The 12082-nt window shown below is 39.3% G+C and overlaps 1 protein-coding gene across 3 annotated transcripts in view; it reads left to right on the forward strand.

Moving 5' to 3' along the window:
• The window catches only part of TMEM245 (transmembrane protein 245), a 120320-nt gene extending 110041 nt beyond the window's left edge, over positions 1–10279 (forward strand). For all 3 annotated transcript variants that reach the window (XM_084620643.1, XM_084620645.1, XM_084620644.1), the window contains 4 exons: positions 250–350; positions 2416–2590; positions 6735–6929; positions 7422–10279. In XM_084620643.1, coding sequence (XP_084476769.1) covers positions 250–350; positions 2416–2590; positions 6735–6929; positions 7422–7467 — 517 coding nt within the window. In that variant the 3' untranslated portion in view covers positions 7468–10279. The remainder of the gene's footprint in view (positions 1–249; positions 351–2415; positions 2591–6734; positions 6930–7421) is intronic.
• Positions 10280–12082: the final 1803 nt, after the last annotated feature.

Below are 12082 nucleotides of genomic sequence, written 5' to 3' on the forward strand. Positions count from 1 at the left end.
TTAGAAAAAATGGGGGGGAATCATTTTGGGTTTAACCGAATCTGACAATTGAGAAAATTTTGGCAAATCAAAAAATCCACTTTGGGTTGAATGCATCCTTTGGCATAGGGAACAAATGGATAATTTATTCTTCATTACAATTTGAACCAAGTAACTTACTTCACTAGTGTATGATGCACTTGGACATGTTTTGATATTTCCCCCACTTTTGTAATCAGTAGTTTAATTGGGTTTCTTTGATCATTCTAGAGGTGTGTTTGATGCTTCTCTCAAAATGGCTGGGTTCTATGGACTGTACACCTGGCTCACTCACACCATATTTGGAATTAATATTGTTTTCATACCATCAGGTAAGAACCAAAGCAAATGTTATTTATTTTACAGATGGTAGCTATGTATCCATTTATTGTGCAGTGGCAGTAGTGATTAAATATTGCCTGTATAAAGACCTTTGTTTGAAATATTAATAATTACACACGCAAACTATTCTAAAAGAACTTTTAAGATTTCAAATTCAAGAACTCAGAAGTAAGGAAATGCCAAAACTAACGTTCATTGAGAGGTCCTAGGCTCACCAGACATTTTGTCCTAATCTACTCCTTTCCCTCTAACCAGTCCAGTTTTTGTCCCTTCTGCAATAAATCTGCTTCCTTTGCTGCGCTTTGAGAGTGCCATTTGGGGGTTGTCATTGAGAGCACCGGAGAGGGAGGCTTTTTGGTGTCGGCTCCGTTGCCTGCCCCACTCCAGCCTGGAGCAGCCACAATGGGGGAAGTCTGTCTTTGCTTCTGTAGCCCTGGGCTAGAGAGACCATGTGCTCTGTGGGGATGGCATATGCATAAGCCTGTCTCTCACTCATGCACACACAAGCTGTGAGAGGATGAAGCGTGCCCACTCACTCCGTGGGGTTGGCGTATGCCCCATCTGATTGACATTAGCAGCCGTAAGAGTCTGGAGCATACTCAATGAGGACAGAATCTTCTTTAGCACCTAAATTCTCTGAAATCATTGTCAGTTCACGTGTGTGAACTGACATTTTTCAAAGCCTTATAGGTCAGTTAAATTTGGTCAGACTTCCAGGGGACAGCAAAAGCCACATCCCTGAGAGATTTCCAGTCCCTGCTCCAAAGCATGGGATGGTAGAGCTATGCAAAGAATTTTTTCCTAGCCTCATTCTTGGAAATGGCTGAAGCTTTTATTTAAAAGGGGGCGGCGGGGAAGGCCTGCCTGAGACGGCCACATGACATGATGTAAAATTTCAGTGGAAATGGTTAAAATTTAGCAAAGTTGTAAGCAACTGACAACAGGGCCTTTAAAAAAGGGAAGTGTTGGACAACCATAATAACAGGTAGCTTTACGAGCCCTGTCTATAATAAAAGTATAAATCAATTTTTTTTTAATTTCCATATTACTGATCACAACTGTATTGGTGTATAAATAGTACTCCTGGAGGCATTCTGTGCCAAAAAGTTAAATTCTGCGCACAATATTTTAAAATTCTGCAAAGTTTATTTGTCAGAAGAACACTACATAATCACTCCAATTTCAATTATTTTTGTAATTTATTTCAAAATACCTGTCAGTAAGAATATCTGTAACAATACAGACACACACAAATTTTCCCCCAGAAGTAGAGAGCTAAAGAAATCTGACAACCCAGTTCCTGTTTCTCAGCTCCCTTCCCCCTCCAAGTGCCTAGCTGCGTGTCCCCCCCGCCCAATACACCTGAACCCTCTTCCATCCCCACCCCCTTGCCCAGATAGCCTTTCTCCCCGAACCCAGGCATCCAGAGGGAGAAACAGTCTGATGCTCGGTCCTACGCTTGTATGGAGTTTCTTGCGCACCATCCTTTCCTTCCCTCAGAGGGTGCTGGGAACTGTAGCTGTCAGGAACCCTTTAGCTCCATCCCCCTCTCCCTGGCAGGATCTTCTGTGTGGGAGTTGGGCTCTGTTGGGTCCAGCGGCCCCTAGTGGCAGCCAGCAGTGCTGCAGCCCATTTGTGTGAGAAGAAGGAAATTCTGTGCGTACAACGTTAATTTCTGCAAAATTCTGAATTGTTCAGTGATGCAGAATTCTCCCAGGAGTGAAATAGAAGTTTCTACCTTGGGTTCACAAGACTGCTTCTCCTGCTTGTTTTTTTTAATTCCCATCCATTTTTATGTCACAATCAAACATTTTTGATATGGAAAGAATTTAGGTATCACAATTTTGGAGGAGGTGTAATAACAAAAAAAAAAAAAGGAAGGGCTGTCACTTCTTTTAGTTCCTTATTCCAAGTGGTGCCACTGATTTAAATGAGGCTGTCTGCACAGTAAAGGTGGCAGAATCTGACCCAAAGTATTTTATTTTTTTGTAAAATATTATGTTTTCTGATCTCTTCTTCCTAATTTCTGACTGACGGTGTACTCTATTATGTTAGCATTGGCAGCAATCCTTGGAGCTGTTCCATTTCTGGGAACATACTGGGCAGCTATACCTGCAATTCTAGATCTGTGGCTCACCCAAGGAGAAGGATGCAAAGCCATTTTGCTCTTGGTTTTTCACCTGTTGCCAACGTACTTTGTAGACACAGCAATCTACTCAGATATATCAGGGTAAGTGTCTCACTGAAGACCTCTCAAAGCATGCTATTTTTTTTTCTGTTGGATCATACTCTTGCCTTAATTAACTTATTTGTTCAAACTATAGTGGTGTTTTCAGTGTTTTAAGCACATGAACAGTTTAATGAGACCATATTATTATAATAATAAAAAATCTAACTTTTCAGAATGTCTCTACTACCACAAGACTCTCTTCTCTACCCAACCATTCAGCAGTAGTCTGCATATATAAGTATTGCATCATACCCTGAAAGTCAGCCAACTCTGGCTTTGCTTGAGCAAGAATGGAAGCAAATACAGGAGCATAGGAATTGCCATATATTCTGTATCAGACCAATGGTCCATCTAGTCCAGTATCTTCACTCTAGAATGACCAGTACCAGATGCTTCAGAGGAAGGCACAAGAAACCCAGTAGTAAGCAACTATGGATTAACCAGTCCATCGTGAAAGTTTCTTCCAAACTCCCTTCATGTGCAGGTTGAATATGTTCTGAAGTATGAGTACCGGAGTTTGGGGCTCACCTTAAGAATGTTCTGGCACCAGCCACCAGATGTAAAAATCTAGGGACTACAGGTCAGACTTTTAAAGGTATTTAGATGCCTAAAGATATACATAGTTACCCAGCCCCCATTGTAGGAGTTCAGAACCTATGTACTGTTGGAAGTCCCACTACACACCTATCTGCATCTTTAGACCTAAATACCTTTAAAAATGTGGCCCTAACAACTTGAGCTTCTCTCTGATTTCAATTGTTGAGAGAGAAGAGAAACTCCAAACCTGTGTAGGGTCACATCCAAACCCTTCAGTTGCATCCTGAATAATAAGCAGGCAGCTGAAGCTTTCAACTTTCCAATTAGAGCTCATTGCAGTGCTCTAGTCTGGAGGTGACAAAAATAACTCTGAGATCCACATCTGCAAGGAATGGTCACAACCTTGTAGTGATGTACAGATATAAAAATACACTCTTAGGCACTGCTACTTTCTCTGCCTTTAGGAGCAATTGTACATCTAGTACAGGGCTGGGCAAACCTTTTGGCCTGAGGGCCACATCGGGGAATAGAAATTGTATAGTGAGCCATGAATGCTCACTAAATTGGGATTGGGATGTGGGAGGGGGTGAGGGCTCCGGTTGGGGGTGCGGGCTGTGAGGTGGGGCTGGGGATGAGGAGTTTGGGGTGTAGGAGAGTGCTCTGGGATGGGACCGAGGAGTTCGGAGGGGGATCAGGGCTGGGGGTGCAGGTTCCGGCTGGGGGTGCGGGCTCTGGGGTGGGGCTGGGGATGAGAGGTTTGGGGTGCAGGAGGGTTTGGAGAGCGGGAGGGGGATCAGGGCTGGGGCAGAGGGTTGGGGCATGGGGAGAGGCTCAGGAGTTCAGGCTCTGAGAATTGCTTACCTCAAGTGGCTCCCAGAAGCAGTTGTATGTCACTTCCCTGGCTCCTAAGCACAGAGCAGCCCCCAACCCTCAGAGCGGGACCATCACGCGGCTTCCGGGAGCCACGTGGTGCAGCCCTTGACCCAGAGACCCGGCTGGAGCGCCAGAATGAGGCCGAGCCGTGTGGTGCGGCCCCCCATCCGGCGCCCCTGCTGGAGCACCAGAGCGGGGCTGAGCCATGTGGTGCAGCCCCTCACCTGGCTCCGCAGCAGGAGCTCGTGGGCCAGTTTAAAATGTCTCCCAGTCTAGATTTGTCTCGCGGGCCGAGGTATGCCCACCCCTGATGTAGTAGGACACTTAAATTATTTTAGTCAGATCCTGGAACAGCTTAATTTTTGTTATAATGCACCTAGGGATGTTCATCAAATCAGAGCATTAGGTAGACTGTTTGTTTCTCTTCTGTGGGAAGACAAGATTTGCTGTAGTCTTAAAATCTTTTGGTCTCATCCGACAGTAATGATACTGTGCAGAGAGAACTGGTCCTTGAAAATATACACAGTCTTAAGTTTCTTCAGACTATTGCACTGGTTGCCTTTCTAATGAATTTGTTCCAGTAAGTGAAGTATAAATTACTACTGTTCTCCAATGATAGGTTATTTATGCTTGTAGGGACAGTGGTCATTAAAAAGCCAATGACCTCATTCTTCCATTTATTCATTAGAATTTTGTTGTTCAACTGCTATGAGATGGATGTTTACTGCCTATAAAATGTCTGTGATAGAGAGAATTTGCTAAGGGTCAGAGCAGAAACCCAACTGTTCCCATTAAATAAAACAAAAACACTCTGCTGCATTGTAGATTAGATTAAGTGCATTAGAAATAGCTATAATTGGGTTATGTAGGGTTTTCTAAATGTATACACGGATATTAGTTGTATCTTGTCAGGCAACTTGTTGCAGCAGCTGCCTATGTAATTTAACAACCTGGACCAAAAAAATTGAAGTTGATACAATAGTTGAAAAAATTTACGAAGAATTGCAGAATTCAGGAATCAGTCACAAGTCCACTTTTTTAAGTGATGGAAACAAAAGATCTGTCTAAATCCTACCCTCTCATAATCAAATTATCTACTGCCCCTGCTGTGTATTAGATCTGATTTATATCACAAGTGAAGCTGAGTTGTGTGTTACATTTTGAGCTCCCACTCTGTTCAGTAGTGACAAAGATCAGAACAGCAATAGTGCAGGTGGTATAAGTTGGGACTGTCGTGTGTCTTTGGTGCTGTGTGTAGAAGTTTGACTGACAGCAACCGCCAGAACTCTGCCTGACTAGCCAATATTCTCATTCCCTTATATTCAGTTCCAAAACCACCCCTCAAAATATGTGCTACTTATATTACTACAAGCTTCTCCACATAATTCCGTATCTATTGTCTGCATGCTGGCTTATGCGCTGTAAGGATGCTGAGCAGGCTAGGTTTTGGTTTTTGCATAATGCTGTTGGTTGGGTTTTAGTTTTCTGCTTTGGAACTTTTCCATTTAATTTGAACTGCTCAAGTACAGCAGTGGGGGGGAGGTACAGATAAAATATTCTCATTTTGACCCATTTTTAATCATCTCTTTAGAACACATCTTTTAGGAGTGGTTTCCAGATGCTAGATTAATTAGTTGGGGTTTGGGGGAGGGGGTAGTTTTGGGTTTTTTTTGTTTTTTACTAGAAGTGGTAGAAAGTTTTGAAATTTTGAATAATTTTTTCCCTGATGTTTTTAGATATGTTTGAAATTTCCCCTCCTCTGTTTACACAACTATAGAGCAAGTTTTTATTTCAAGTTTCAGCTTAATTTTGAAAATCAGATATTTCTCCTTTTTCCCCAACCCAGCTGTACTCATGGATGCCTTTCCATCGTGCATTTGTGTGTGGGCTAGTGCCAAGTCTTAAATTATGTGGTTGCCTCCCTGCAAGTGGCTCATTTGCCATCTTTTATTTGTAGTGTTGGCTTCTTCTGCTGTAGGATTTCCTTAGTGAGGCGGGGCTTTAGTATTGGCAGTATTTAAAATGGCAGCTTTAGTATTACTGTATAGAACGGTGATAGGGTGATAGCCAGGTCTTAACACATAAGGGCATCATCTTTGAGACAGTCGCTACAATCTTTGATAGCAGTTATTAGGCTGCTCCCAAGCCTGTTTCGTAGATGGCTTTATGATGCTTTACAAGTAAGATGGCTAAAATCAAGTGTCTTTAGATATTTTCATTCATTTACCCATTACCATTCTGCAAATAAAAACTAATTCCAATGAGAGAATATGAAATGTTGTGAATCTACAAACTATTCTTGTTAGAGTGTGTACAGTTTAGGGCACACATGACAGGTCACCGTTTCAGTAATTAGAGGTTACACGAAGACGCATGTTGCCAGCCATCTTATAAATTGTAATTCAAAAATCTTTACAAAGATCGTGTTTTATGATTAGCCTTAAGCATTTCATTTTGAAATCTAAAGCCTACCTAGAATCAACTACTTGGAACAGAGACTGTCCCTTCTTCAATATGTGGAAAGTGTCTACTACATTGTGGACATTACCAAGATCAAATACTAATTAATAATACTAGAATGTTTGTACTTGCAACATTTATAGCAATCTGTAGTTACATCAGCTTGATATGCTAAATAACATTTGCTAATCAATCCACATTTCCATAAATGATGATATTTGCTGTTATAAAATATTGCTCTTAGTAACTTATCCTCCTTATGCTGTAATTCCAGAGGTGGCCATCCCTACCTGACAGGCCTCGCAGTAGCTGGTGGAGCATATTACCTAGGATTGGAAGGAGCGATCATTGGACCCATACTGCTTTGTATACTGGTGGTTGCCTCTAACATATACAGTGCCATGTTAGTGAGTCCAACAAATTCAGTTCCTACCCCATCACAAACACCATGGCCTCTGCAGATATACCAGTAAGTAATAGATTAGGGTAGTGTGGAGTGAATCACAGACTTTGTAAGAACAAACAAAAACTTATTATAAATAGGGAACTATTCATTGTGGGTTTGGGGAAGGGTTTTAGGAAGAACTTGTTGTTCTATAATAATCTAGAAATAAAAACTACGGGGTGGATTGTGGTTTCCAAAGCAATATAAAGAATGTGACTGAAATCATTGATATAAATAACATAAGGGAGCAAGATTAGCGATTGTGGGCTTGATCCTGCATTTTACTCATGTGTATGATACCAATATCTCCAATGGGGGCTACTCACGTGAACAAAAAAATAAAGATTAGGTCCCAAGGCAAATTTCTATCTAGTTTTGTGATTACGTTCTAAAGCTTTCCATGTATATGCAGTCCCACAATATAGAGAAATCTTGCAACTATGCATTTTATCATCCTCTTCCCTTCGTTGTGAAAAAGCGTTTGCTCTCCCTCAGTAAGTGAATATTTTCTTTCAGACCATCTAGAGGGAGTCCTGAGGAGATGAAAATGGCCACAGAGTGAGATTTACACCATCTCGCACCTGATCAGCATGAAGTTGTCACTCTCTCTTCTACCTGGATTGAGTTCAGAACAGTCATGGCCTTCTGTCCCTCTTCCAGCTGTGCCTAGTGACAGCTCATAGTGAAGCACAGTTTAAAACAAACCCTCACGTCTGCTGGCCTTACGTTATGAAGCACTTTGCCTTTGCAAGATAGACTGTCTGCTTCCGATTACTTTGCATACTAACACACAGACTTAAAGTTCAGATGCCTTGTGTGTAGATTTTTTTCTTCATAGAAAGATCTTAAGAAGGACAAGTAATATCCACTGAGTCAAGGATGCCATCTGCTGAAATGACTAACTTGGCTTTTATTCCTTTGGATGTTTGCATTATTAGACTTCTAGTAATTTTAAACAAGTTAAACGCCAAGTCTTTTGTTGCTGGAATCTTTAGTTGATTTAGGGGTGTGTTTACTTGTAGAGATGCTAAAACTTATAAAGGTGTGAAGCACCTGCTATTAAAAGAAAAAATAGTATAATCTGCTGCTTCTCAAAGTATTTCTTTTGAGAGGCATGACAGTCACCGTTCAATTAATAACACTTGAAGCTTATTTATGTGTACACTAATCGTGTTTATGCTGTCAGGGAGCGATGCTTCCACTTGCAGATTGTGTTAAGTGTAGGTTATGCTCACGTGGAATAGGAGTATTTGTAAAAACAGTTTAATCCTTGAGTTCACTTTTGCAGTTAAACTTAGTATTCTGCTGTTTTGATTTGTTGATAAAGCTTAATTTAATACCAGGGTCTCAGTAAGATGATGTACCCAAAGTCCCAATGGATTCCTGCCAAACTTAACCAAAGGACTTAAATATTTCCAGGCAGAAATAATATCAGATTGCCATATCTAATTACAGTATTTGGAAGATGCTGAATGATTGTGTTCACACCATTTTTTTTATTATTTATTGAGAAGTAATCATCAAGAAGGTGAAAGGTGGTGGGGGGAGGGGGAAAGCACAAGACAGGCAGAGATCTCAAATTCCTAAAATGTGTTCGTGTCCTGGGCACCAAATTGAAGTGCACTAGAGCCCTTCCCGCCTGCCCCCCCTAACCCCCCAAAAAAGTAGTTGGCCTTAAATTGCAGTTTTTAGTGTCACTGAAGGCTTTTCATACCTTGGTTATTGATGCAGGTTTGAAATAGTGGTTTATGAGAACCAAAAAAGTAGTTAAATTATTTTTTGTATAAGTTCTCAGACTCAAAAGACAGATACAGCAAAAAAAATTTACCCCAAATACTTGGTCAAAGAATACACTCAGATCATCAGGCCCCAGGCACGATACAAATAAGCTGCGATGTAGGTGGTGTGGTTTTCTTTTTTTTTTTCTTTTTTCTTAATACCAGGGCAAAACCATTCCATTCCTGATTGACTCTACCTTGAATTTATGGCAGGGTTTCTTCTTTTCTGATTTATACAAAATACAGGCTATGTCATGCTCTTCATCTGTCCTTGCTTTGTAAAACAGCTATAGTACAAATCTGTCCATATCATAGTCCCAGGGATCTGGCTCAACCTAAGTGAGAGAGGTTGTTATAGATCACTACTCGTTTTTTGACGTGACCGTACATGTGTTGATAGATAATATTTTAAGACTGGATCTGTTGTGTGCCCTATGTACGGCAAAGTTTTGAGATCAATTCAGTGTGCTGCAATGCATGGGCCCAATTTGTGGTGTTATGGATGGAGTAATTGCCCTAACTTCGAATTTCCTTGCTTTTGTGGAACGAAGTTAGACCCTTTACATTATTCAACATCATTTTGTTTCATAAATGACAATTATGGAAGAAGTCAGGATCTCACTAAGAGTATCAATATTCGTGTAGTATACAGACCAGTGTATGAATGATAAACTGTTATTGCTCTTGGGAAATTGCTACATTCTGTTCTATTAGTTTATTCTACCATGCTGAGCAGCATTACGAATCTGTTTTGGTTAATCAGGTCATTGTGTACCCAGGTAGCTTTTGAAAAGAAAGGGTTGTCACTTGAGAGAAAAATGCTTAAAATGTATACAACTAACCAGAATCCATAAGCTTTAATATTTTAATACTTTTCTCTTGCTGCTTTTTGCTCACTGTTAAAGATTGTGTTAAGTGTTTTCTACATTAGATAGCATGTTAACATCTAACCTGATCTTTCATAACCCTGTGTTCCTGAATTTGTGATGTCAGTCATTTCCATGCTGCCAGATAGTGATGTCATAAACAAAGGCTGATTTCTTTACTATAATCACAGAGAAGAATCTCTGATATGAGAGGAGAGTTCTTTTTCAAACACAAGTATCTTCAATAATAGCAAAACAAAATTAATAAACTGAGAAGACCTGGTGTTGCTATTTTGAAATGTTCCTTTCCCAGTGTGAAAAAAATCTGTGTGTATAGCATTGATACGATATGCATTGTCTATTTGTTTTTATGTAGGTGGTTTTTTTTTTAAAACGAATACTTGAGCCTTCCAGTCTTCAACTTCAGCTAATATTTGCCATTAATAACACAATAATAAAGCTGTAAATTTGTGGTAAACCTAGATTTAAGACCCATACTTTGTGCCATGTCTGTATCTGAGGAACAAAGACCTTGTCCCATGTCCCTTTGAGGCATGAGGCTCAATTTAGTAATGAGTGAACTCTGTTTTTAAAATTACCATGTCAAAATACTTAATCACTCACATGCTTACTCAATAAATGTAAAAAATCAGAATCTTTACATGTAGATGCCTTATGGAAAAGTATATGTCTGTTAGTGTTCAAAAAATAAATTGTCACTGGGAACTAATGACCTGCACATTTTTCATTTTTAACATCCAGTTTCATTTGTGGAAACATACATCTGAAATGTGTTTGGGGGTTTTGGGGTTTTTTGGGGTTTTTAATCAACTTTCCAGCAACTTAAAAATTACCAAACTAATTTTATCCATGTTCTTTTAAAAGAAAAAAAGAGGGGAATTAAAAACCATTTTGAATGATACTTTGTATGAAAAGAAACATTTTTGAGTAATTTTTAAGCCAGTTATAGTTCCCAGGAAAAATGATTTCTAGACCGTTCTTTGTGCAGTGGCATTCTGAATAGGGCTTTCCCTCTACTTCATATTTATAGCCTCTAGCACAATGAGGCTTGATTTAGTCTGGATCTTCTTGGTGTTACAATAAGAAGGTGTTTCTAGAATAATAGTCATATTAAACACTGTGTGTGCAAGTAGAAAATATTAATGAGTTGTTAAAGGAATGCTTATATTTTTATTGGTTGTCATGAGATGGTGCTCAGCAGTGGAATAATGATGACAACATAAAGTGTGTCAGCTATGATGCTGTCATGTTTTTCTAGCACATTAGGTTTATCCCAAGTACAAAATTATCAATAGCTCTATGGTACTAATGGTTTTTAGCATACATTTCAGTAGATTTATTTCCTCCTTTTTTTATTAAATTGGAGGGTTTAGGCCCATGAATTTTAGTTAGTGATTATTGGATTAGGAAACGAGTAACATCTTACAAAACTGCAGGCTGCAATAAAAAAAAAAATGTAGAAAATGTAACTGCTGTCTCCAGTGTTAGCATTCAGTATATTTATCTTAATTTCCAAAAATAGTTAATATGGGGAAAATGTTAAATCTATTAAAAATACTGAGCCTAAATTCAACATTAACACCTTTGTAAAAGTGTTAAAGAAAATTCGGTCCACAGTTAGGGTTAAACGCCTCATCATCTTCTTCAAAAAAAAAAAAAAAAAAAAAATGGCTGCAGTGCTAATATCTCGCACTTTGGTCATTAGACTACTTATAAGGCTGCCTCCCCAGCAGACTTAATACAGTGAGTCTGGAAGGACACCAGGATGCAAGTGTCCAAGATGGCACTTCACGTCCCTGAGGAGCAGAATGGCCCCCTATTGCCTTCATACATATATAGACTGTTCGTATTGTGTGTGATATGTCTGCTTAGGCACAGAAACTGTCACTCCAGAGCACAATACTGGACTCATGGTAACTACTGTGAAAATAGACCATACTTTTTTAAATGGATTTGCATTAAAGATGTTTTGGTTTTTTTAAACTAAAGTTAGAAGACTTTATGGTTAATATTGAAGACCACATTTAATTTTCTGTAGTCAGTTTCAGGGAAGCCTGTAGTCTTAAAAGAGAGAATAATGGTTTCCACGCTTCTAGTTAAAGTTAGATTGTCTCCAGAACTCCCTTCTCTTATTTGGTTTATTATGAGAGTAAAAACAGTATTTTCTCTCCCTCTTTGGGCACTCCACTGAATTACGGAATGTAACAGTGCAGTTCCCCTTTCATTCCCAAGTCGTCTGTGAAATAAAATGGCCTAAAGTTTTTAAAGTCATGTGGATTTAATCTTTAATCGGGCATTGTTTCTCACTGTCCATTTTAGTCAGGTTCCTTCATGCTTTATGATGAATGTGTAGAAGCTTTTTATGAAAGTAAAACAGGTATTTTATGAAGTGTGAAAAATGAGCAAAGTGTTTTTAAAAATCAGTAGTAATTCCAGAAGTAATGAGGGTATTCAAGTAGTCCACATTAGTTGGTTTTTTGTTGGTTGTTTTTTTTAAGAGTATACATATGAA

Source organism: Lepidochelys olivacea (assembly GCF_965140295.1).
Source record: "Lepidochelys olivacea isolate rLepOli2 genome assembly, chromosome: 2".
Lineage (NCBI taxonomy): Eukaryota > Metazoa > Chordata > Testudines > Cheloniidae > Lepidochelys > Lepidochelys olivacea.